The sequence below is a fragment of the Amblyomma maculatum genome, chromosome 9 (assembly GCF_055883805.1).
Source record: "Amblyomma maculatum isolate TAMU_Amacu chromosome 9, ASM5588380v1, whole genome shotgun sequence".
Classification (NCBI taxonomy): domain Eukaryota; kingdom Metazoa; phylum Arthropoda; class Arachnida; order Ixodida; family Ixodidae; genus Amblyomma; species Amblyomma maculatum.
In genome coordinates this window covers 10,154,741-10,182,219 of record NC_139352.1, presented here as the reverse complement: position 1 = coordinate 10,182,219, position 27,479 = coordinate 10,154,741, and the positions used below count along the sequence as shown (strand labels likewise).

Sequence of the window (27,479 nt, the reverse complement as noted above, 5' to 3'; positions counted from 1 at the left end):
AGGTAACTATTAGTTCTCATTCTTGAAAAGGTTGCCCGTTAAGGCTTTGTCTTTTAATTTCTGCAATTGACTTGAGTATATCACCGGGCTTGCACCAGCTTTGCAAAAAAGGCACTCCTGGCCACTGTGTAGGAAGGCACCCTTCGTCTTTAGTGAAAAGGGCCCTCAGCTCACTGCGTCGGACTTCATGCCTGAAAAACCAAAAAGTAAAGCACACACACCTATAATGCAGGCTTGTGGTAAAACAAATAACTTTGGTATAGCAAGGTCTAGCTGACAGCAACATTACTGTTCACTCGAGAACACGGTCATAACACCCTTGCTAAGTTTTTGTAGAAAAGCAACATACCAAACTGATAGAGCTTTTCTACTATGCAACTTCTCAACTCAAGGAAAGCAAAATACCATAAAAACCCATTTATAATATGAGGCGTAATTTCAGGATAGCAAAAACTGCAGTTTTCATCGGGTTATAATGCGAGCGAGGAAATATCAGCAAAAATATTTATTTGCACTACATTTCACTGTTGCCCTGTGAATTATATGCGCTCCATGCCGTCGCATCCAACGCAACTCTGCACCAGGTGCCGAATAGTGCCACGAACCTCCATGTGCTAGTGCTGGTTCACAAAGAGGGCACTCGTGAAGTCGCAGCAGATTGGATGAAAAGTAAGCTTAACGCCAATAGGAATACAAGCAAGCAAAAGTTTTCAAAGCCGGCATCTATAATGTCATTTTTTGGTACAGAGCAGCCATGAACATCCTAGAACAGATTGTGAAAGCATAAAAAGCCATTTCAGAGGTGCAGTATTCTTAAAACCACGAAATGTTTGGGGGGTGTGAATTGGGAGGACAACCCACAAAAACGTGTAAATACAACGTACGTTTTTCTCGCTTCACAGAGCACCGGAAGAGGTGGCTGCTCATTCAATGTTGGAGAAAGTTTTGAGGAAAGGTGTGACAAAGCATGTTACATCATTCCATGGCCAGTCTATTTTTAAAACTCCGCTAAAAATATGTGCTGCGAAGCCATATCACCGAAATGCTCGTTATCCGCTGGGTATTTCTCTAGATCGCACAAGCCTATCTTGTAGCTTGTAGGGGGTAACCAAGATACTTTGTTGGGCGAGTTGGTACTTATTAATATTAATAATGTAGGGGGTAAACATCCTTTTTAGTAACATTGTTCAATCGGTGGTAGTGAACACAGAACCGTAATGTTCCATCTTTCTTCTTGACAAGTATGACAGGTGCTGCTCAGAGGCTCTGAGATGGTCGAATAACATCGTGATCAAGCATTTCCATAACTTTAGGGTTAATTGTGGCACATTCTGTCGGTCTGTCTTTACAATGCACATGCACTTAAAAAGTTGATTGGCTTTCAAATGCTGTAGCATACTTTGTCACACTTTTTCTTCAAAATATCGGCAAACTTTCAACCATCTGCTGGGTTTATTGGCACTCTCCGAAGTCAAAAAATATTTTGGTTAAGTTTTCCTTGCATGTGTTTCTTTGACACGTGCTCCTGACTTGCATCCCCATACGTTTTGCAGAGCTTTACCGCCTCTGTAATGAGGTTTGATAGTCTCGCAATGTGTTCTACGATGTTATAATTGCTCTGCACCAAAGGACATCATAGGCGGACTGTGAAATTGGGAAACTGATTTGAAAATTTTTGGTTCCATGTATTCCTATGGGCGCTAAGCCTTCTTTTCATCCCAAGTCTGCTCAGCCTAGTAACAGCAACGTCAACGCATCTTGCTTATGTCACAAATCAGTGTTGGTTGATAGACCTCTCACAAAAGGGCGTGAACATAATGCATTATAATAGGAAAACGTGATAGCATTCTCATATGTAGAGGGAATGCAGTGATTTATGGCTCACAGTGTTGCTCTGGCAGGTAAAAACCCATCAACTATTTCTAACCAATCAACTACATCTGTAAAAGTGAAGGCTGGCCAAGCTGGGTCTTGTCTGCAGCCCTGTTATAGCAATGCCTGTCGCGGCTAGACCTCCCTGCTCTCAAGATCTTTCAATCGTCATCTGCGTGAAATGGATTCCTACAAGCAATGTCACACGACCCACTGTCATCAAAAACATGAACTATTTAAATGGTCTCTTGGTGACATTAATGTGTCCCATAACCCATTGCCTGCCAGTAGGTCATCATGTCCACTGCATGTATATCCATGTATGTCCAATGCAAGAGAAAAGGGCTCTGCCACTGATCCTGAATTAGCCCTGATCCCCTGCTAGCTTCCTAGTCTCTCAGCTACTCGACTTGCTGCCACTCCCCTGCTATGCTTACTTCAATCGATTACTGGTCTGTTGAATTTGTTACACAGGAGCATGGCCCCCTCACGTAACATGGAGCCCACATGGACTGATGCTGAAATTCATGTGGCATCATCACTCATCTAACAGTCTGGTCTGCTTTACAATAACTCATAGTTCATATGAACGTAAAAGAATTGGCCAATGGAAATGGGTAGGGCATGCATGCAGCGCAAAAGGAACGTAACTGAGGTGGGAAATTTGAGCAATTTGAGTGCATTCCAAGGGAAGGTACGCACAGCACAGAGTGGTAGAGTCAGCTGGGTAAATAAGGTGATGCCTGAGTGTATAGGTAGTCCTGTAGTGCACAGAACAGGGCTACCTAGAAAAATATGGGTGAGGCCGTTGCCCTGCAATGGGGCTAGTTATGGCAATGACACTTTGCAACGATGTCTGAATGTGGAAACTTTGAATGACAACATAACAGGGGGCGCATACCTCGCTCGAGCTGCTGTGGGTCCATGCGCAAGATAAAAGGCAGTATGCTGCCGATGCGCACGCTACCAATGAGGCCTGCGAAGAAGAGGTCCTCTGTCAGAGAGGGCTGCAGGGCACGCAGGGGTGCCAGCTGAAGCAGCAACCGGTGTGCACGGCCTCCACTCCAGGTGCCCCCGGCACCACCAGAGTGCGACTCCAGCTCCCGGCAGGTGCGCTCCTGCAGCTGCTCCAGGCGGGCACACCACTCGGGCCCCAGGCCTGGCCGATCTGCAATGGGACAAGGATGAATTACTTGGGCCTTAAAACACTTTCAATAAATGCTTTTTTCTCCTCCTTCAAATTAACTACACAACTTTTCATGGTGGGAGGTGCCTCTTCAGGCCAGCTAGTAAAGTATTTACAAGTCAGAAGTACATGCAATCTGCAAGCCATAAAGTCACAACCTTACGCCCTTTTCAGGCACTGCAGCCAATTTTGTCGACATAACCGGACTAGAATCTACAAATGTGCATGCAACAAAAATGTGCTGAAACCTAAAAAAAATATTGTGCAGGGTATGTTTAGAGCCAGGCATACAAAATGCTGGCAGAAAACTGCTTTTAAAATGGACACCTCCACACTTTTCCTTCCCTGCAGGAGTACGCAAGTTATGCGGTACGCAAGTTATGCAGCTGCTTTTAAGCCGAAAGCTTTCGAGTACGCGCTACAGCATAGCAACCGCGCTGCCAGCAGGCACTTCGGCGTCAACGAGTTCTGTGTACTGCGCTACTGGAGACAGCGATTTCAGTGCAGACATGACTCGGATCAAGTCTCTGATCAAGAGTAGAACTGTATGGTCTGCTGTGAGCATTACTATAGCACAGAACGTGGGTAGTGATGATGAGGATGCGTGCGGTAAATACAGTGCTTTAGCAATTTGTGCTTTTGGCGGCCCTGTACTCTTACAGTAAGGGTAAGTCCTGCTTGAAAATAATGTTTGGTTATATATACAATAGCTGACCTAAGAATCCCGATTCGCACCTATTTAAATTTGCTTTTAGCGCAATAAAACATTTGCTCGAAAATTTTCCCCGCATAATTATTGCACCCCCCAAATTAGCATCAATTTTCTACTAAAAAAAAATGCGAGCATTGTGCAAGTAAATACGGTATATGTTAGGCTATGACAACGATGGTGCAAAACTGAGGGACTTGCTAAAAGCAAATGCTTTTTTAAAAATGCGCAGAAACTAGGGGGCGAGTTATTTATGTAAGTGGATTCATTAAATGAGCCGATATGGTAGCTATGTCGGGTGGTCTTTAACATAATGAGGCGTTACTGATTGCCAATTAACTGAGGAGCAAAATAAATGGACACGAAGGAGAATTTGCAAGGGGAGCCTGCAAACGAGAGTCACTAACACTCAATCTTGGTGTGAGCTAGTCTGTGATCAATCTTAAGTAAAAGTATATGCAGCGCAAAAAAACAGGGGCAGAATAAGACAAACAACAAGTGCTATTGTTTGTGTCTCCTGTTCCTGTTTTTTGTGCTGCATGTAATTTTACTTACGTCATTAATGCTGCCCTTGAGAGGTGGAACGTGTCCTCCCTAATGTTTGTTTTGTTTGATAGTAAGCACCCTAGATGACAGCTGAGTTTACATACCATGTGTGCTATAATGCCATAAACAGTTGAGAAGCCAAAGCTGTGTGTGTGGCGTATGTATCTAGTCTACGGACGGTAATTTCTTTTACGCACCTTTACTATGTTTTCACACAAAGCCACACAAAGAGCCGCTCACCAGGGCAGAAAAGCACCAGGGACTTGAGCAGGGCGTACTCATGGTCATCGGGCTGCAATCGCTGCGTGGCCGCAACCAGGCGCTGTAGGGCCGCCACGTGATCCGATACCTGGGCACGCTGAGAGCCTCCCATGATGTCGCCTGCGGGGCTGCCCTTGGAGTTAAGGTGGGAGGCCACCGTTGACAGCAGTGTGGAGAGCTGCATCTGCTCCGCACACTGCAGCAGCCCCAGGGTGAATACTTCGCTCCAGGCTGACTCCACCAGTGCCAGCTGCAGCTGCGCCCTGCCAAACAGCGAAACAGAGATGACGGTCGATGCCACCCCTTCAGCAAAAGCGGCCAATCCTTTTCAAGTCCGCATGTAAAACTCAGAAAGGTAGAATTCTGAACCAGTCAGTCAAACATGTTAGAGGCAAGGTTCCAAACAGACAGGCTATGAGAAAGAAGGGTGCAAACAGGGCAGCTCTTCTTACATTTGTCCTGTACATTGTGCTATCTAGACATAACATAAAAGACATAAAAACTACACATAAAAGATTGTGCAGCAGGAAGTGCAAACCAGGCACAAGCTTGCAAACAAATTTAAGACTTCCCAACTTCCAGCACGAGCAATAGCATTCCTTCTAATAATGTGTAATCCAATGAAAGTAGTACGAAAATGTGGTCTTGCAGAAAAATGTGAGAATATAACTGCAAGAGCACAATCGCTGTTCATATTTTCTTTTTTGCACATCCAAACTCGCAAGTCAAGGATTGAAATTAATCTTCACAGTAGCTGTAGCTCCATTTTTGGCTATGGTTTCAACATAACTGCAGCGACATCAGAGAACTGTATCCTTGAACCCGAACATTCAAGTAACTATGCCGGTATAAGTTATGCACCGAAATTCGTGGCCTTCAGGACCGTGTAGTGCACATACATTCGTATGCAATGACAATATCTCACTCAACAATAAGATACATTGAAATGACCAGGCCAGAGTGAGCTATTAACCTGAGATCATAGCCTGCTTGCATGGTTTCGAGATTGTGTACAAAAATCTCTAAAGCCTAGCCCCCAGTAAATATAAACTCGTGTCCGACTGTGTCCAGGCAGCAAATGCATACTTCCGCCACCACTTCCTGTTGCCAAAATCACTATACCCAAACAACCACTGCACGTTACTCCTAATGATCAGAACTTGAAGCTTGGTGGGGAGACATATATATATGGTGAGGCTACCCAAAAGTAATAGAAAATAATATGCCTCTGCCCGTGGCAGTTACACACATCTATTTTTCACTACTTCTACTGATTAATCCATGAAAAAAATGGCCCCACCGTGGTGGTGCAGTGGTTAGGGCACTTCAATACTGTGCCCAAGGATGCAGGATCGAATGCTGGGTGGCAGTTCCTTTTTGGTGGAGGTGAAAAGCAAGGTGCCCATATGCTGTGTGATATCAGTGGACGTTAACGAACACCAAGTGGTCGAAATTTCCGGAGCCCTCCACTACGGCATCTCTCATAGCCCGAGTTGCTTTGGGACGTTGAACCCCATAAACCAAACCAAACCATGGAAAAAATAATGCACATGTACAGAAAAATTAACCACAGGATGCATTTTATTTGTGAGGCCTCTAAGCCAGGGCTATAACACAGGAAAATTTCTCAAACATACACGACAGAAGGAACTTGCTCTCGGTAGGAGGCAGACTTATCTCCACTCACGGCAGTTCTTCAAATGCTGGAAGGGTCCGTGTCCATAGCAGAGACCGAAACAGGATGCGAGAAGCACTCTCGCAGACGTAATGCACATTGAGGGCCCCTCCCACTGGAGTCGTCGGCAGAGTAACGTGGAAGAGGGCCTGCTCCTCTGAGATCAGGGGTCCAGATGATGGACTGAGCCGCGACCCTGCACAAGTGTCAAGCAGGTCAGCATCAATGACTCAGCAACTGCACTGGGACTGGCAGGGGAAGGACTTTACAAGGCTGCAGCTAATTGCAAAGCAAGTCTTTACATCCATTATAAGGTGGCATGTCACAACAATCCATGGCCATCTTATCTGAGGAAACTTAGGCCAGTTATGCATTAGCGAACTTAATATTAATGGCTCACTTGAATATGACTCCTCGTCAACGCCTTGGTCTTCGCCATCTTCTTCCCAAGGTGTCCAGCTGTTGCCAACCGGGCCAAGGCAGTCCTTGTTAGCCATCCCTTTTGAGTTCTGGAAAAAGTAAGGAACAAATGGTGAGGACACAACGAGACTTACTGCCAGCATTACAAGACATGCATGTAAGAACGAGATGGTTGAGCCACTAATTCCGTCTTTCAGTCTCCTTCAGCATTTGTGAGGTTGAAGTAAGCATGATGCAGGCATTGACAGGTGGACACCTTAAACACTGGACATCAGCTGAAATTTCTTAGCAGTGCAGGTAATAGATGAAATACCACTCAACAATAAAGGGAATAAGCCATGACTATCTGCTACATTGAGAAATAAAATTTTCTCACCAGGGAATCGACACAGTATACAGCAGAATCTTGTTAATTAAAAATACACCAAATTTTAGCTATGTGTTCATTCCTTGTACTGCTGAACAAGACACTAGAAAATAAAGGCTGTTGCCTCCATCCAGTAAAAATTTATATAATTCAATCTTGCCTTTCATGTTTCAGTCTCACAGCCGCGACTGTGGATAAGAGTATTAGTGTAGGCTTCAGATCGCAGGAGGCATAATAGAAGCTGCAAAATAATTGCTGCTTTGTCATTTTATTTTCACCGGCTCTTAACCCAGACAAGAGCTTGAAAGACAAAAAAAAAAAAGTCAAGCAGATATAACGCACTATTTGAAATTGAAATTGAAACTGAAACGCTAGGAGGGAAGAAATGCAATTACTTCATCATTTGCGGGCCATAAGCAAATTTTGTTTGGGGACTCATGCAGACCAATGTCTTGCCCACCATTTCAACAAAGAAACCATGTGATCTTTTGTGTCTGTCTTTCTTAAAGCTCTTTTATCACAACATACAGACATGTTTGCGTGCTTGGTGAATGACAGCCTTAGCTGCTTACGCACCACAAAAATCCACACAACTCATTACCTGGTGCTCTAGTTGTGGCAGGCCTGTGGCATGCGTCGTCTGCTGGTGAGCCAGGGCCAGCACGTGACTGGACAGCCCACCCACGGAAGAGAGGAGCATGCTTGCGCCTTTGTCACCTCGGCTGGCCGAGTCTGCACTGGGCTTGCGCTCCGACTGCACGGCTGCGGCGGAGGATGACACGGCGGAATGAAGCAAAACAAAACACTCGAGACAACCGTCACGACAGTAACAGCCATCAACACACAAAATAAATAGCCAAATATGGCACCTTTTTCCCCGCCATTTCTGAAGAGTATAGCAACATAAACAGGTATATCTTGCAACACTTTTATGGGGTCTGGGAGAGCGGGCGGGCCGTCATAGTGATAGAAACAACACAAAGAAACTAGTCTACGTGAAGAAATAGCCATATTTCTAGGGTGCATTTGGAAACAGTGAATGAAAACATAACAATGAAACTGTGCAGCCTCGGGTTCAGGAACTGCCTTAGTGTGCTCTGGCAAAGCATGCCATTGGTATGGCAAGGAATACAAGTATGTTTACCTTCATACTTAGACCACAGAAGAAAGGCAACCAGCATACATGCATACAGACAGGTATGAATTATTCCCTCAAATATTTTATGACATTATGCATAATATGCCAGAAGTAGCAAGGTGAACAAAAACAGGTATGAATTATTCCCTCGCAAGTATTTTGTGACATGATGCATAATATGCGAGAAGTAGCAATGTGAACAAAATAAAGAGGTGTAGGAGATGGAACGGCATAGATGACAAGAGTCAAGTGTTGTGCTGTTTATGAAGCTGAACATCACGGCTTTGATCAGGCTGGACCATGGCCGACAAGCACAGCCTCTAGCTTTAATGATAAGGTCTCACGCCGACATATGTAGTTTACTTTGCTCCTCGTCTGCTCCTCCCACATGAAAGGAATCAGCTGGCTAACAAAGCGAGCTGCTTGGAGAAACACATGGCAGTCCAGTGCAGCTCTTGTTGATGCAGAATAAAGCAAGTTGACTAACAAGAACTGCTACTTTAGCAGCGCAGTAAATTATGAGCACACCTTGTTGAGCATCTATGCCCCATACTAGAAGAAATTTCTTAAAATAGAATAGATAGTGCTAATTTCATGCAGAAAAATCAAAGAAAAAACAATTCAATAGTCAGGTGTGCGTAAAATAACACCTGCGGCTACTTGAATACAACTAAGAATTGGGATACAATCAGAATGTTGCCAAATGCGCACATCATTTGCCTGGCAACAGACCTGCTGTGAAAGCAGTAAACACAACAGACATGCAATTTCAATCTCTGACACTGCCTTCAGTTCACAGCCAGGGCAGACAAACAAAACAGATTGACAATGTTAGACAGCCCACTTGTTTGTTATTTATCTGAACAGATTTTCACAACAGAAGAGAGAAACGAGAAAACCTAAGCACCACATACCCATACCTCTGCTCTCCCAGGATATGAAAATGACGGCAGTCTGCAGAAGGTACAACCATCACTATCATGAAAGATATCTAGCTTGGAGGAAAGTGGAAAGAAAGGCTATGTACCAACAAAGGTTGAGTACAAGTTCCATTCATGTCAAACCTGCTGAGGATCATGTAGACAATGGAGGCATTAGAGAACCAGCACCCAAGATATGGAAGTGAAAAATGAATTTCATCGGATAGGAGGACCTTGAGAGAGGCGTGGTTTCTAGCTGTGTGTGACCCAACTTCCCAACAGAGAATAAAGATGACAGCCTGTCGATCTATGCAGTGACACGGCACAGTGCCAAGGTACCTCTATATTGCTAAAAGCAACACCACTGCCACACTTAGTTTCACCACACTGCCTGCCCACATTTTTTTACCTTTGAGGAAATCCAGTGGCTTACAAAAGGCTCTGAGGAATAGCGCATGCCTAGCCTTTCATTCCTTCCGGCCTAAAATGCACAAAAAAATGCATAAAAAATTCCTAAATTCAATTAATGGCTCGCTGCATAGTGTGAAACAGCAAGCTATAAGAAAGTACAGCAAGGCAAGTCCCTATATAGAGGGGGTAAAAGAATGACGGGGGTTTATGGTGTGCATGGATTTAGGTCCTCAAGGGTACCCAAGAAACGCTTCAAGGAATAGAGCCATTTTGCAGAACCCAGTTTAAGAATCACTCTGTTAGTCTAATAACATCCACTGGTCATTGCCATTCAGGCCCGAGGGCTCACAAACAGAGTGGCAAGTGATGGCAAAAGCACTATTGGCAGTTTTTAGAGGACACTGGCTTTATAAGGAAGCGGCAAAGACACCTTCATGCAACCATAGTAACTCAGGCAGAGCAAATGCAGACAGACTACTGTAAGGCTGACCCCACCTACATAAACACCCCCACTACCACCACCATAATCAGTATAATCAACAGCAGGCTGTATGAGATATATAATGTAGCAAGCTATGGGGTATCATTGCTGCAGTCACTGATAAACTCATTAAGCGCGGACACAAGCTAGCTGCAATGCTTCATAAGCGTGGCTGTCGTGGTAGTCATAAAAATACTTGCAGTCAAATGGTGGCACACCTACCAGAAAGTATCCTAAAACACTGACATATCCTATGCTGATTTCCAAAGGGCAAGCATCTTCAGCAGAAAGTGCAAATTACTCTAACATGCCCCTTGCAGCTAGTGCCGTTGGTTCTCATTGCAACCATTACTTCACAGCTTCGATCACCAACATTACAGGCCTTTTTATAAATAGCTCGAAGCTTGCCGCCCTCTTGGACACTAAACTGTGCTTGCAGAAGAGGAAAGAGTTAAGGCCTCCCTAATGCTCCACCGATAGTCCAAAAACTGGTTGCTCAGTGGTTCGTGAAAAGGTCTACGAGAAGTAAAATGGATCTACAGACATGCATGAAATGTGTGAAGCAGCTTTTCCCTTCCCTTTCCCCTGCCTTGAAAGTTCCAACACTGAGTACCATATTCTATAGAGTACGATTCGCTTTTTTTTTCTTCCCCCATAATTTTTGTCCATGTGCCTTATATAGTGGTACAACACATCAACACACATCACCCACAGCTGTGCCCAGTAACTATGTTGGGAAAGAAAACTGGTGTGTAATAGAGCTGTGAAAAAGTCTAGCTATGTTTAAAATGTGGTGTTACGGATAGGATCACATAATTTTGCCATGACCAAACTGAGTGCGGCAGTGGCATGAAGCACATTTCACCACTAAGCCCAGTCTATCCAGTCCAACTATACTTTCAAGAGTTCTGATATCGGTTCTGTCTTACTCAGCTTGATGCTGCCTGCATGGCAAATGAAAGAGTTGCGATCCAAAATTCAGCTTGCATGCCACTGAATGTGCACTGGAGAGTTGGATCTCGACAACACGGGGACAGTCTGATTTGAGCAAATAAATTTATAAAGGATTGCTCAAAACCCACAGGAACGCTCTGGTTGAAGCCAACTGAGATTAAGTATCAACCACTCATGGCAACTGCTGCAAGTGTTTATCTGATGATGGTGTCGGTAAGGCAGTGGTGGTCCTTTTACAACAGTTTCGATGTGACCATCGTCAAAAGCAGCCCAGATGAAGAAATTGAGAGGGCAGAACTGGCTGCGTCCGCGCATGATCCAGGGCCTCCTCTCACGTCACATCAATGAGAATCACGCGCACTGATTGCAGGCTCCCGAACATTCCAGCACTTTCTAGCAGGCTAGGGGAACAGAGCACAGCACTGCGCTTGCTGCAGGTTTCACATTCTGTTTTTGCACTCTTCTCCTGCCTCGAATTTCTGAACATGATTATTAGTGCGCCCTGCCGCGACTGTAAGTTCTAGATTGGGCCTTGAAAGTGGAAGCAGGCAGGCCCCAGCTCTTAGAAGTCGTGATAAGAGATCTAGTGATGCTCAGCGAGCCAGCCCGTGGAGCTGCGCACGCTTAGTGTTAACCAGTCTTTATTGTAGAAGTGTAGTCGTCTTTCTCTCTTTCGTAAATGTTTCTGTACTGTTGTGTGGTAATTGTTTATATTATAAAGTTAAGTTTTGCATGTTGCTCCGAATTCGTCGTCCTTCGTCTCGCTGTGTCAACTGCCCGCGCTTGTCAAGTTGAAGCGCACTTCGTGAAGAACCGGGGTGCAGAAGAAGAAAAAGAAGAATGTAACAAACTTGATTTGACTGTGTCTTTATAACATGTTTTTATTGCATTTGCAAGATGAGCGGACATTTCTTATACATTAGTACGACTTATTTGCAACTCCTTTAGGAAATATTGCTGTTTGCAGGAGGGTATGAGGTGCAGACCATGAAATACGGTGCAGTAGAACCCCTTTTATAGTATCACTGAAACCGGAAAAAGTCTTTACTACATCAGGATCTTAACTATTTTAGTTGTTGGTGATAACATGGCCCTGAACATGCTGTCTGGTAATTAAATGCCTACTAGCTGAACACATCTTGTAGCTTAAAGGGGTCATGACACCAATTATAGAATATAAACTGTTTATTACATCTTATTCGCGATGTGCCCAGCAACTAAACCTCGAAGTTTCAGCTGCACTGAGGCTGCGGATATTTTTAAAACTAGTATTTTCATTTCTTTGTGCACAGCTTGCTGTTCTGGCAACCGGCACAGCCGATGATAACATAGGCCAGTGCCTCCTTGATTTATCCCAAGGAGGCACTGCATGAGCAAACGCCGCGCCATCTGCTGCATGTTCTGTGCACGAGCAGCGTCAACTGTGGTTACGCGAGGCCAAAGTAATGTCGGCTAAACAGCAGTCATGCTGCTTACTGATGTTACTGCTAACTGAGCTTTTTGTCGATCTCTGTTAGCACTTTTAACCCAGGGAAGAGCTGTATCTGTGGGCAGGATTCAGGTGCACGTCGGCGCTCGAGTACGAAAGGCGCACCAGCTGACCCACTTGAACCGCGTATACAGTTTACACTGAAATATGTTTCAAAAGCAATACACAAAATGCGCAATGTATATTGTGCCGTCCGACGGCGCTTTAGTACAATCTTGGGTACCGCGCGACGCCCTGGCCATCCCGTACCTTAGCAGCGTCGTTTCCGCTGCTCATTGTCAGGTCCAAGTCTGGCCCTAGCGGCATCATGAAAATAGACAATAAACCCATGAGGCTTACAGCACCAGATGCCACAAGCTTACAAGCAACGGTGCCTGCGAGCGCGAAGGACGACGGCGTTCTGGCTGTCTGCTTCTCCCTAATCGTCGCTAGGCCTAAATTCGCACCGACGCCACTTTGTAATAGATCAGCGAGGCGTTTTAGTAAACTGACCACTTAATCGTGAAACTTCCTTACTCTCAACCCAACTGTTCCGTAGTAAAGGAAATGATTATTTTCACCGACGCCTTAGCAGCGGAGCTAGCGTACAAGAACATGGGCACCGCACCGGCTGCGAGCAAGAACTCCACCCATATTGCTCGGCATTTTACAAGAAACATTCACTTTTAAATTCCCTTTTCCAAGGCCTATTATTATTATGAGAAAAGCTAAATTTTACCACGCTTTTCTGACACTAGCGCAAGGGATCCGCCGTAATGCTGGCGCGGAGGGCATGGCCGGCGCGGCTGTGTTTACAGCGGTGGGGGCCAACGTTACTAGATGGTGGGAACAGTGCTGCCATCAGACGATGGGGGCAGTCGCGCCGAAGGTGGATGCCTGGGCAAGTACTTAACCGTGCTTCAATAAAGTCTGTGTTCTGTTTTCAGAAACATTGGAGTCATGTCAGCAAGCGCGAACAAAGTACAGTGTATCGGCAGCTTATCGTTGCCGGCACAGCAGCAGACGATACGGTGGCTGGTGTCGCTCTGTGACATTACCAAGCGTTTCAATATGGCGATCGCTGTTAGTGGGAGGGGCTTTGCAGTGCCGACTTCAGCCACCTATTTCAGAATAAGAAATGCGTCTAGGGCGCACAAATTTTGGAAACAGAAAAAAAAAAATGGTATAGTATTATCTGCCAGACTACAAAACTGTAATGCATTGGATGACCGTGGCATGACCCCTATAATAAAACAAACAAACAAAAAAAAAAACTCTAAAATACCTTCCATCTCTCTAGTATTGTCTCTTCGTGCTATTTTTCCAGCTATAACATCATCTTGTGGAAGTTTCTGTTAAGCACGAGGGACACATGGCTATGAATACAACTGAGTTTGATTTCATGTAGAAACCAAAGCCTTGCATGAACACAGCATAATCTTCCACTGTTTTTGTCTTTTAAAAGGCAATAGATGAGAAATGTGCATGGCAGTCAAGGGTTGCAAAACCGCACACGCTGCGCCTCCACTGCTTTCCACCATTTCCTCGTACTGCACAGTGCTACAAATTTTTGGCCTTTTCTTCCCTTCCCTACTTCTCGCTGCACTTTTACTCTCTTACTTTCTAAATGGACCACAATACTTTCTTTCTGTTTGTAGACAACTTTACCTTTTTTTTTTCTTCCACACTGCATGCTTTCCCTCATGGCTCTAAGGCCTACGTAAAGTTGGGTTCTCCTGAGTACTGCTAAGCATGGTTGTAAAGTCATTAACAAAAAACAATACACTTCGTGTTTTTTTAGGGCGCCTTTGGTGAAGTCATTTAGTGGCAAGTCATTGCTGCGGCCAGACGCACTTTACCATAACAGATTTTTACCAAAATGTCTTTACTATAATGGGGGAAAAATGTACGGTTGTCTGTAGACGATGAACTGGGACTTAAGTTTCACTTTCCTATATCCAAGTTTACTAAGCAGGGTTCTATTGTAAATAAAACGCAGACATTCAAGCGGTGGCCCAACGCAATCAATACTCTGTTGCACCGGGGTTTATATGAGCTGTCAAAAGCAGTCAGTGAAATCCTGCTTAAAAATGATTCTGAGCCATATGACTAACCTCTACAGCTAACAACTACCTGTGAAGCCTTCTGGCAGTCATCAATCAAGCTGGGTTATGTTACCGTATCTTCTAGTGTATAAGACACAGCAGTATATAGGACGCACCTTCATATTTAACCCCTTCACCGCTTTGTTATATCAACGAATTTCTTAACAAAACTGCTTATTTTTTTAGTGCTGATTTCGGTTATTATGTTGCCATACGTAAAAGACGTTTATGTGGTAGCAAAAAACGATATTAACAGGTCGGTGCTGCCATCTGTCGAGCAAAATGCCATCTAAGCCACAAACGAGTGCTGCTCGTTCGAAACGCTGAAGGGAAGAACCTATTCAGCGAGGACGAGCTATAGTCGTCCAAAACGGTTTGGGGACGGCTTTGCAAGAACAAGCGCAGCTCGTCCGAAACGGTTAAGGGGTTAAAGACTTTCAACAAAAAATTTGGTGCATAAGACACACCCTTGTATAAGACACAGCTCAATTTACCCAGTTCGGGCAATGTAACTTCACTACCCATGCTTGCGCAGCCATTGCGATATGCTCAGTGCCCAATGAGAACATTCCTTATGCAGCGCAAAATTATCGAGAAAAAGAGGCAACACTCACACTGAAAAAAGCTCGCAGAGGCAGAGCTGCAACTCTTTCTTTTTACTCAAAGACTTCATCTGAAGCACTATCAAAATGTTCGCCAATTTCTGGAGGCAACATATTTCCACCCAGAATCGTTGCTCTGACAGCAGCTGTGCTCAGACGCTCAGGCGCCGGGTGATTGTGCATCAGATGCAGTACATGCAAGAAGTAGCCACATGAAGTAGCCATACATACATGCAGTAGCCACCACACAAAGTTGCAAATGGCAACAGGATAAATAGTTACATTGCCCTTGATAGCTACTGGAAAAGTTAGCCAGCGTGCCCTGGCTTATCTTGGTAGTGTGGGCGGGTGAGGAGCATGGATGTCACCATCTTTTGTTATTTTATATTACTAATGGTCAGGGCCTGTGAGACAACCATAGGATTTGTAATCGTAGAAGTTATTATTGCTGCCCTTTCACGATAAAATTAAAAATAAATGTTGCGCAAAATGGAGAGTGGTGGGAGGGAATATGCATAAGAAGCACTGTTCTATAATATGCACTAATGTTTGTTAAAAATGAAATGCATCTTATTCACTGGAAAATACGGTAACACTCAAATCCTCAACCTCCTTCTCTGTTACATCTGTGGAGGATTCCACCTACCCTCTTCCGAAAATAAAGGTGAACAAAGATGTGAAAGTTCGAGTGTGGCCTATAACCTAGTCAAGTCAAAGCAAAACAGCTTTACAAACACAGGACAGCTCAGTCTGTAAAATGATTATAACCACACATATCAGTGAAAATTATTTAACATCTACTATAGCGATGATATGGATCCAGTTTCATACACCTGCGAACAAAGATTGTATGAAGAGGACCCACTTGTGTCACTTATGACAAAATATCTTTCAATTCTTTTCTCACACCACACTTCTTGCTTATGCCTTTCTCAAAAAATTTATTTCTGCCATGAAGCACAGAAAAAATCCGCTTTTATTGCCCTACTTCACAAAAGACCACCAATCAAAGGTTTCAAATGGTAAAAGCAGTCATTACTTTGCAGTTTTCATGCCAAAAACTAGCATGAACTGGAACTTTGTAACATCTACTAATATGCTCGGTAAAAATTTGCAAGCCTTTTTTTCTCGCCCACTTCACTTAGTAACGTCAATCTGGGCCCGTATTACGAGTTTGCGTCGTTATCGTAAGTGTCGCTATCTCCCCGACCTCAAGTCACATGATTGGTGGAAACGCCGCAACATAACGTTGCCATCACTTCCGGTTCCGCAATGGCAATACCCAGTTCCGGCGTTTCGACCAATTAGATGACTCGAGGTCAAGTGAGATAGCGACACTTCGATAACGACGCAAACTCGGAATACGGGCCCTGCTCTAGAGTGATAAACTAAATAAAATACGAGCCAGAGTCTGCATTTTCCAAATCTCCCCCAAGTGAACATGTCCATATCATTCGATGCAGTGCCAAAGACCGTACTCTGCAAACCTCTGCAACCGTGAGTTCTGGCTGGTAACAGCTCTAAATGCACCGCTCCGAAGCAAAGAAATTTGCCTGATTTAAGCCACACCAATTCGGACCCATCCACACAGTGGACACTTCTATAATATGAGCCCAGTGTCAGAACTTTACACAGACCGGCTGTACGTAGGAGAACCGCACATGCATACATACTAACCTGGCACCGAGTGGCAGAAAAGCTCCAATGCAGAGCCATCACCACCATCACCACCACCAGCTTGGCGCAAAGTGCCAGCAGCAGCAGCAGCAGGCAGGTTTGGGGAAGGTCAGTCACAGTGTACGTGATGGGGTCATGGGTCAGGAGGGAAGGGCCGAGGCAAAGGGCAGAGGTACGCATCAGCCAAAGCACCCAGCACCACACAAACCCACAAGTGAGCAGCGTGCGTGGTGGCGTGGCGCAGCTTGTGTGACACGGCAGGCAGGAAGGGAAGACAGAAAAGCTCAGTCACGAAAGGCAAGCGGGACTGGGCGAGGAGCGAGCGTTTCGGTGTACGCAATGCCTCTCCACAGGAGTACTCTGGGCTTTTAGATGCCCGACAGCTTGTCCTCATTCCTGAAATCCTACTCGGGATGAAAAAAGCAGGAAAGGAAGGAAATCATTCAAACAATGACGTGCAGCCCGACACTGAGGACGTCGAAGGGGCTGTTTCAAATGAGCAAACACGCTACAGAACCTCTCTACAGTGAGATTTGATGAGGGTAGACCATTATTTGCACTCGGTGATTTGCGATAATAGTTCAAATGCTGCTCAATCTTTAACAGCCAACAACCATGGGAGCTAAGAGAAGCATGACACCCATTCAAAGAACCACTAATGCAGGAACAATTCTGAGCAACTTGCCCTCACTATAAAGTTTCTCAGGGGCAAGTATCCCTGCATTAAATTTGATTAGCCCATCTCAATTGCCCTAAAATATCAGCATATATGAAGTTGATAACTAAAAGGCTTCAGTTCGAGAAATGGTCAACAAAAGAGCTACACGAACATACAATCAATCACTGGTTTAAAAGAAACTGTCACATGGCCCTAGCAAACAAACAAACAAAAAGCTAAGGTAACAAGCTTTACTGCTAACACTGTGGAAATACAAGACACAAAGTGAGTGATTACGAATGCTAATGTAAGATCACATTTCAAGCTCCAGCACAGGTAACAAAAGGTCAGAATGGTGGGTGCAGAGGATGAAGGCCCCATACAATGCTCACATGCTGGTTTTAAGCATTAGTGTACAGCACATAGGTTGCCTTTCTCTAAGTGCGCATTGGATTGTGAGCTAAATGACACCTGTAGTTCAATTTAAACACATTGCACAGGATATGCTATGGCAGAGCTACCAATGCTTTTCTTGCCAAAGTTGCAGCACACAAAGTGGATCTGTGCAAAAAAGGGGTAATAGGAATACTGTCATCGATGGCTTACAGTTAATGATGCTTTCCTTCTTCTACTACAAATGAGTTATGAGCCAAACGTCGTGCATATATACTCAGCTTTACTTGATTTGCCATTCCAATATCCCTCATAACAACTATATTACTGTGACAGCTAAGCAACAGTTCAGGCAGTTTTTTCTTATTTAAAAACACATCTGTATGAATACTGCATGGCCCCTCTCGACTTACTCCACTGCGTTGTTTCGGCACACTGTCACTACCAATACCCTCACTGTCGATATCACTGACAATGTGCGAACACATTATGAACAATGTGACATTTTGCCTCTATGTAAGCCCACCTATATCACAAAGACATTCCCCCTCACAGGATCCGAAGGACCTCTGCCATGAAGCAAGTGGTACAAGTGAAATGAAGTAAAGACAGTCGTTTGACTTTTTTCAGGCTTCATCTGGGAGCTCCATCACAGCATGTATTTGCCGGAGAGAAAAAAACAAGCAAATATGGCTGCTTCTTTATCTCCCTCATTGTCATTCCAGACTAAGCAGCACTGAAAAGGTGCTCAGAGGGGGTAAAGGAACTGATAGGTATTGAATAGCCTATCATCCTTGCATAAAAATTCTCTTCAGCATATGTAGCTTGCATAGCTTCAGGGATACTGGAGATTAAGAACAGCCTCCACGTTCTCCCTCTCAACTCATAACTCAGGGCCAAGCGAGAAACACACGAAGAGAACAGACCGGTATACCATACACTGCCCCGAATGCATCACCAAGCTGATTCGGCTCAGTTGCATAGTCTTTATTCTTATTGCCACTTGCTCTCCCATCACAGCTTGAGTGCAGAGGAGTGAAGGGAAAGGTAGCTAGATGTGCCATGGTCTACTAGCCGGTGTGCGCACTGCCTCCTTTACTGCACTCTTTGGTGAGCCACTGACACAGCTCCTTGCTGGTGACATCGTGCAGGCCTTACAATGTTCACAGGTGGAATCCACGTGAAAAACTGATGTTGGTGGCTGCCATGAGGCACGGGAATGACAATTTTAAATAAACATTTGCAAGTTATCAGCTCACTCCTGAGGACTTGCATGTAGCCTGCATACTTCGTGTCATCAGCTGTAATGTAAGCATTCCACAGAGACTTTTGGCCCCTTTTCATAGACCCTTTAACTGCAACCCAAGCCTATCAACAAATGCTTCACATTCGACCAAAGCCCAGCAGTCTCAGGCAATCCGAGCAAAGAAAGCACTGCTGTGTTGATAACCAAGTAAGCGAGCAAGTGAGTGGCTTTGTAGAAGAGTGAATTGAGCAAGGACATGAGTGAGCAGTCCGCACATACAAGCGACAGAACCAAGAAAATGCAGTGCAAGACTCACAGTCGGCACGCATGCCCATGGACAGGCACTTGTGGAGCCGGCAGTACTGGCACCGGTTCCGGTGGTGCTTGGTCACCTGGCAGTCCCGGCTGCCACGGCACGTGTACGCCAGCTGCTTGCGGATGCTGCGCTTGAAGAAGCCCTTGCAGCCCTCACAGCTCACGGCACCGTAGTGGCGCCCCGATGCCCGATCCCCACACACCACGCACTGTTCAATGACGTTCGAAGCGGGTAGCTGCGATGCCGCTGCCGCTGTGGTTCCACGACGCGGCTCTTGGAGTTCGTGCAAACGCAACGCAAGCCACTCTGCACCAAGTGCAACACCATTCTCCTGGGTTTCACCGGATTCGGGGCTCCCTGGACTGCTCCCATTGTCTGGAACAGCATGTTGCAAAGCAGGTCAACAGCTCATGAACATCACAGCGAGCCTGTAATTCAATCTGTATATTATATGAATGCTGCTCTGGCAGCAGAGCACACAATATAGCAACTTAACATTGCCTGAATCGGTCAGTCTTTGCAGGAACTGTTGCTGTTTCCTAGGCCTTACACATCACCCATTAGAACAATGCCTTCCTTCAATACAGACAGACTACATGTCTACACAACCAAATTCAGAACACTGAATTTACAACAGGAAAATGGAAACAACCTATTGCAATGTGGCTCACACAGCATATTGAAACATCTAAGCATTATGTCTGACATTAAGCAATTTCAAGCATACAGCCCACTTCTACCACTTTCCAATTGTTTGTAGATAAAAACAAAAAGAAACATACATGAACACGAAAAAAAAAAAAAAAAAAAAGAGGTGTGAGCAAGGAAACAAAAACAAAAATCCAACCGGCAGCGTGAGCTTCTGCAACACCTATCTGTGGCACGAAATGCACAGTTCGCTGTGGCACCTTCTATGCGCAGAAGCATGAACAGTGAAAGTACTAAGTAGTCTGCACCACTGCAGACAGAGGGCAGTGCAAAAGCGTGCTGTGGTGAAAGCCATTTCCCCTTGCTCATCCCTCCTTTGTGTCATGCCAAAGCCACCGACGACGCAGAGCTGAGAAATCTGTCCCTGACAGCTGCCACTGCAAAACACGGCATCAGTGCGAGAGTGCAACAAAGAAAGCACCTGATCCTCCTGCAAGCGAGGTGGGACTGTGTCGCTCCTCCTTGATCTCTACGCTGTCCTGAGAGTCCACTGACGCCATTGGCCGGCTGCGTCGAGCTCAATTTTCAGGCTGCATGCTGGTCCCCTCAGAAAAAATACTGCAAGCAGAAAAAAAGGGGCACAATGAACCACAACTAATTTTTTTTTTTTTTTTGAAATGAGCTGCGCCCACCTCAGCAGGAATTGAGAAAAATGCAAAAGTTTGTCCTTCACATAAACTACACCTGCTGTATGACATCTAAGCTGCTGTATGACATGCTTTACACTGCTAAACAATGCAAAATTATGCAAATTATTTGGTTACTATCAGCCATGTAAAGTTTGGATTTGGATTCTTTCTACGTAAAACTATAGATCTGATCAAGTTTTGTTCCAGAAAACTTATTTCTGCAGAATTGATTACAGCTCTGATTACGAAGATATTGAAGATGATAGTGCTGTGAACAGAGCAGAAAGCAAATAAAACACCCTGACGTGTGCAATCATAAGTACTGCGGTGCTTCATCAACAAAAGCAAGTAAGCGTGAACAGCAGACTCCCGTGGCGAGTGCAGAGGTCACATTCTTGTTATGTTCTGGCTTTGGCAGTGGAAAAGTAAAGTAGCTAGAATATATAGGACCTAGAAATCATTCTACTCCACTGTAGAATCTTAAAGTCATGATTAGTACCAAAATGCTAGATGCAGACAGGGCATAAAATGACAGAGGAACCCCTAGTCCTGGCGTTTACAGTCTGTATCTGCCACTTGTTTCGGTAATAAAAATGATAGCCCAACTTCTTAAGGGGGGATGCAGGGCTGAAATCACAATTTTCATTAAAAAAAAGATGTTTTAACTTTTTTGTTGTTTTGGAATGTGCATGTATTAAAGAAATTTTCCATCAAGTTTGGTTGCCATCTGCGCAGCAGATAAATTGAAATGAATTTTTTTATGAGATGGGGTACGCTTACCACCGAAAGCGCCTGTGCGGGCTGATTTCAATATGCAGCTGCATAGCGGGCAACAAACTGAACGCGGAGTGTATCCTCAAGTTAAAATGCTTGCTTTTCATGCGCTCTAGCCAAAAAGGACCTGCTATCAAGAGTACAGCAGACTGCTAAAAAGAAAAACGGAAAGGAAAGGCAAATTTTGCACTGCGGCAACAGCGGATTCACTGGTAAACCGAAATAGAAGCTTGGATTGACTATAACACAACACGCAACTTTTCAATGTTGTTTTCGCACCACTGGGAGCGTGGCTAAACAAAAGTGCTTGACAAAGTAGAGATAGAATATTGAGTCTAGGCAAAGATGGTTTGGTTTGGTTTGTGGGGTTTAACGTCCCAAAGCGACTCAGGCTATGAGAGGCGCCGTAGTGGAGGACTCCGGAAATTTCAACCACGTGGAGTTCTTTAACGTGCACTGACATCGCCCAGCACACGGACGCCTTGCTTTTTGCCTCCATCGAAAAGCGAAAAGCAAGGCGTCTGTGCTGTGCGATGTCAGTGCAAAGAGGCAGGCCCAACAACCAACCAGGAAAAGCATTTCATGAGAGCAGGAAGGGCACTGGACACCTATAAAGCTGAAAAAAATAGATAAATAAAGACGCAACTCCACAGAGTAGTGTCATGTTGAAAAGAACAGCCCATCATATGCACCAGGCCAACATTACTAGATTACCAGGCCATTTTGATTTATTAATTTAGGCCCTAAATTTGAACAGCATGTTCAGAAACTTTTGAACTTATTTTTCTCAGTTTGCACTTTTTGCAAGAGCACAACCATTAGGAAACCCACAAATTTCCAAACTCTTTCGCTAAAGGCTGCTTTTGAGGTGGTTTTTGGACTAAAATTTTGTTGGAACAAGATAAGGTACTTCTTGGAAAAAGTATCACATGTGTGACATATAATGACAACAGAAAAAATAAAGTTCATTTTTAAAGTGCTCAGATTTTTACAAAAATGTCATAAAGAATGCACAGTTAGTCTTATAATGCACAATGGATTACTTAGATGTAAGTGAAAGCACATGTGTTAGCACATCTTTGTGATTTTTAATAGTTTTCTAAGCTTACACATTTAATTATTCATTATGACAGCTACATCTTATTTTATATTTGTGCTACGGCAATGAAAGTTAGAATAGTATATTCTAATAGGAGAAAGATAAGCCATTTCTGAAAATTTTACCAAAATACATTGAATAGTTTAAAAGTTAACTCTTTAAGCCTCGCAACCCCCCTTAAAGAATTCTGATGTTGAATGTAGCACAGGTGTTCTCCGCTTAATTCTTTAGCAATGAAGCCAATGATTCCCTTACTATCGTTGTTGTCTGGATTTCTCATGCAGTCAATTATAAAGAAGCACTGAAAAAAAGCAGAAATGCCACACTGACCATTCCCAGTTAGGAGGCTCAAGCTGAAAAGATGAGTGGATTTGGTTCATTTTGGTTTGTACATTCAGGATATCTGACTCATTTTTTACATGTAGATTTGCGCCCAGGTTATTTCATGAGTGCAGCAGGGCAAGTTTCGTTATCAGTTTTTCTTTTTTTTTTCTTAGTTTCGGTTTCTGAATTAGGCTCATTCCACACCCCCCCCCCCCCAAAAAAAAAAAAAAAAAAAAAAAAAGAAAAGAAAACCTCCATGCTTAGCGTATCCAACACAACAGCATGCATCGACTTGCGCTCCTCTCGATTATCAAATACCACGTACAAAACATGGCCTCATATGCCAGCGGCGCGTAATAAAGGCCCGCCGTAAAGCACTGGGGCTGCGCGCGGCGCGGGTCAACGTCAAAAGGGATGGCAGCTGCCCGCGCCGCTGCAGGGGCCCGACCATTCAACGCGAGCGCGCGTGGCGTTGCGTGGCGCACGACCTCGGGGCGGCCAACCGCTCTCTAAAATCGGTCAAGGCCGCCACCAAACGCCGTGGCGGCGGCGCGCCTTGTCTTCCTCTAAGGCCGTGGAAAACCTCGCCCCTAATAATCTCGCCGCACGCACGCACACTTGCGCCGCGGGCGGCAAGCCAGCACCACAGCCGGTGGCTACCGACACGACGCGCGCAGTGGCCCTTCATGCACGGGCGTAGCGAGCGTGCACACCGCTTCCTTCGCCCACTGTGTGCCGTTGCCCGTTTCGGGAGGGAAGATTCCGAAACCAACGCGACAGACAGCACGCAAGAACTTGGAGAAAGAGCCCCGTCCTCCATGTAACCTCTCTCTCAACTTTGGAACGAAAATGGAGGGATCGAAAAAAAAAAAAGGAAGGCTCTGGACGGACACGCACACAGCGTGCCGTGAATGGAAAGAAGGAAAAAAAAGAAAAAGTACGCATAATGCCGACCGCCGGCGAGGTCGACTGGTCGGTCGCTTGAGCGCCGACGCGCGTCGGCAGCTAGCACAAGCGCCCTTCTCCGCCATCGTCGACATGCCTGCATGCCCCCATGGGCTACCACTGCCAGGCCGCCTCACGTCAGCCGGACGTGGACGCGCTAGTCCACATCGACAGAGCTCTATTACGGTGGCCGTTCGGGCCACGTCACCAAAATCTCGGTCTTTGCTTCTATTAGTCGTACACTGTGCACTAACCTGCATGCAAGACAACTCAGAGTTGATCGTTCGTTATAATGGGAACGACGCGTACTATATATTCGCTGTATCGGGAGAAAAATCTAAAATTGGTTTTAAACGAATTTTACAGCACGAATTACAATGCTGCACGAGGAATGTGATCGCAGTCGGGACTGGGAAGGAATGGGAAGGGTGACTGCGCAGCCCCTGCACCTCCTAAACCCGCCCAGTGTACCTTTCGAACCATTTTTTTTTTTTTTTTGGAGCTTGGAACTTACGTCAAAGACTTCACAATCCAGCCGTGTAATAGGAAGAATCCTCGTCCAATGATCCAAATCATTTCGTCTTTCGTGGTACTCAAAGTCTTTACTATACAGCTCAAAAGCTAACCATGTACGTGTCCTGAAGACCTTTGACGATGTACGTTGAGAGCTTCATTTCACATGCAATAAATATAGTTATTATTTCTCAGCGTGCAGTCCATCTTCGCGAAATTTGCTCCTTCGTGTGGAATCGTTATGTGACCCGCGCGGGGAGAAAGACAATACGCGGGAGAGAATTCAGGATAGAAAAGAGGATTGACTGATTGATTTATAGGAAGGGAAAGGCACGGTAACTGTCTCACTTGTTTTCTGTGGACACCTCAACCGCGCCGTAAGGGAAGGGAGGAAGGTGGGAGTGAACGTGGAAAGAGAAAGAGGAGCCTTAATGGAGGATTACGGAGTAATTTCGACCACCTGGGGATCTTTAACGGACGCCTCTTCGTTTCGCCTCCATCGAAACGCAGCCGCCGAGGTCGGGATCGAACCCGGGTACTCCAGCCACTGCAACACTGCACCACCCCGGCGGGGCGGATAGAAAAGGGGCGCTTACACTGGTGAAAAAAGGAAAAAAAAAAAAAAAAAGACGCTCCGTTGCCCTCCTCCAACTGGAGGGAACCATACGCCTGAAAATTATCGACCCTTTTTTCTTTTCTGGCGGACCCGTCGTGGTGGTGCAGTGGTTAGGGCGCTCGCCCAGTGTGCCTAAGGGCACGGGATCGAATCCCAGCCGCTGCGGCCGCCTTTCGATGGTGGCGAAAAGCAAGGCGAGCCCGTGTACTGTGCGACGTCAGTGCACGTTAAAGAACCCCAGGTGGTAGACTCTCCGGAGCCCTCCACTATGGCGTCTCTTCATAGTCGCTTTGGGACGCTAAACCCCATGAACCGAATCTTTTCCGGAAAAGCCTGTCATAATCAAAGGGTTATCTTCCCCCGAAAAGTTCACCCAGCCCCTCCGTCCATGTTAAGCCCCAGCACGGCAGCTGCTCAGCGCGTTGTCCTGTGTCCTCTCTTGTGTTTGCCTCCTTTTTATTTTTTTTTTTTTTTTTGTTGCGCTTACTTTCCCCGTACGATCATGAACCAACTAGCCCAGCAACAAGCTCTACTTCAGCTGCTCAAGTGGACTTTAATGCTGAATAATAATAATAATAATAATAATAATAATAATAATAATAATAATAATAATAATAATAATAATAATAATAATAATAATAATAAAACGTTAAAAAAATTTTAAACCTAGGACCTGGCTGTCAAGACAAACGCGTTGACTCCGGCACGTGCACATGAATTTCACCGAGCTTACCGCTTTCTTTGTTTACTTTACGTTCGTTTCTTACGTTTCTTTATTTATTTTTTCTTAACCCGCGTCCCCGACCCTTGCGTCTCGAGTTCTTTTGCCCGCTTGTTACGAAAAGGGTTAAAACGGTCCCTCGCCCAAGACTCCAAGCGTGCGTATATGTTCACGCAGTGCACAGCTCTCGTCGCCGCTTTCTTGAGCGGCGAGCGTGCGCGTTCCCGACTATTTCGGGACCCTTCCGAGTCTGCACCGCCGAAAGGTTGCAAGAGAGCGCGTGAGCGCCGCGCGCGCCTGCTCCCTTCTGTTGAATAAGCAAAGCAAGCTCCGCCCGTGGCCCCCGTCTATTCCATTATTTTCTTCTTATTTTCTTTTTTACCTCTCCCCTTCCCCCCTCGAACGCCCTTCTGCATTTGGACTTTCGCCCCGGAAAACGCGTACTCTGTACGGTTGGAGAGAGAGCTAGCGCATCGCCGAACGAGTGTCAAGAACTATGCAAGGCGCAGGCGCGGCTGTTAATACCAAAGATCTGCTTGACAATCGCACCTGCGGGTCGACAAACGTCGCAGGTCACGCTCACGCTGTAATATATCCGCGCGACCGAGAGTGAACCCAGCTTGTTACACAAGAATATGCATTCCGTGACCGGATGCACAGATATATAACTCACAAACGTCGGGAAAACCGAGACTTCAGAATCCGTGGGATCACACAGCATCACAGCATGCTCGCAAAATGCGTTGCGCGAGCATATTTGAAAGCAAGCTACGATGCCTGGCTCATGTGGTTTCATTACAGAAATGTGGAGGCACCTGAGGGAAAGCGCACTCGTACCAACAGGGCGAAACGGCGACACAGTACTGAGGAAGATATGAGTCGTGAGTACACAGCCAAGCATTCGATCCATACCCACCCTTTTCGGTGACAGTTGAGACGAACGAGGTTAACCTCGCCGGGTTCACGTGAACCCTACCAGTAAGCTTGAACATGCACGCGCACACACAAATCCCGGATTGCGCGCACAACACTCACCTGCTGCTTCCCGGTGGTGCTGGCAGCGCGATGACAGCCGGCGTCGACCGACGCTGAGACCGCACGACGGAAAAGGCACGTAGCGGACCTCTCGGCCAGCGTCGAGCTGACTGGCCCTCGAGCCCTCCGCCGCGGGCCGGTTGTCACAGGTTGCACGGGCGACTTTCCTCCAAGCGCAAAGGGCACGGCGACCACGCAACTGACCTTGCCTCCACGCCGGCAGTGTGACCCCAACAGAGTCGTCACGCTAGGCGGGCGTAGTGGCCGCAAGCGCCTCTTGTTGCTTCGGCGGCAACGTCGGCGAAGTATCCGCGACACGGGAAGGTTAGAGTTCATGACCTTTAAAACCGCTGCGCACGCAAATATTTAGCAAATATCCCATTGGTCTGGCCGACCGGAGACGTCACGCAGACGCGGGAGGGGATCTTTCGCCGCTTCGGACGGTCTCCCGGATCGAGGCGCGGAGTTTGGACGGAGATGGGGAGAAAGACACAGGCGAGCAGCACTTCGCTACGGCTTCGGGCGTTGAGGCGGAAGTTGTGCGTGTTTACGACGGCGTTTCGGGATTCACCGAACACATGGTCGGGAACACGGACCGTAAGGAAGTAAATGCCGCACCCATTCAAACAAACCCTCCACTTTCCGTCACGCGAAACCGCAAGGTACTCGCTCCATGCTCCATGGCCAATGACCAGGCCTGGACATGGAGA

General features: G+C 45.8%; 1 protein-coding gene across 1 annotated transcript; it reads right to left on the bottom strand.

Annotated features, from left to right (window-relative positions):
- Positions 1-19: 19 nt before the first annotated feature.
- On the bottom strand, positions 20-27,479 carry LOC146178245 (nuclear receptor subfamily 2 group C member 2-like). The gene is made up of 9 exons (XM_084578050.1): positions 26,770-27,479; positions 20,535-20,671; positions 19,406-19,780; positions 7,638-7,798; positions 6,650-6,758; positions 6,262-6,445; positions 4,554-4,837; positions 2,774-3,040; positions 20-191 (listed from the first exon to the last, which is right to left on the bottom strand). The coding sequence occupies exons 2-9, from the start codon at positions 20,611-20,613 to the stop codon at positions 166-168; spliced, it is 1,485 nt and encodes a 494-aa protein (XP_084434176.1). The 5' UTR covers positions 20,614-20,671; positions 26,770-27,479; the 3' UTR covers positions 20-165.

What these genes read in the sequence shown, in the direction of transcription:
- LOC146178245 (XM_084578050.1), bottom strand. Translation starts at nt 20,613, where the DNA reads ATGGCGTCAGTGGACTCTCAGGACAGCGTAGAGATCAAGGAGGAGCGA. An exon ending in CATGGGCATGCGTGCCGACT is followed by an intron (nt 7,799 to 19,405) that starts GTGAGTCTTGCA and finishes CCTCCGCCGCAG; the next exon opens with CCGTGCAGTCGGAGCGCAAG. An exon ending in TGCCACAACTAGAGCACCAG is followed by an intron (nt 6,759 to 7,637) that starts GTAATGAGTTGT and finishes TACTTTTTCCAG; the next exon opens with AACTCAAAAGGGATGGCTAA.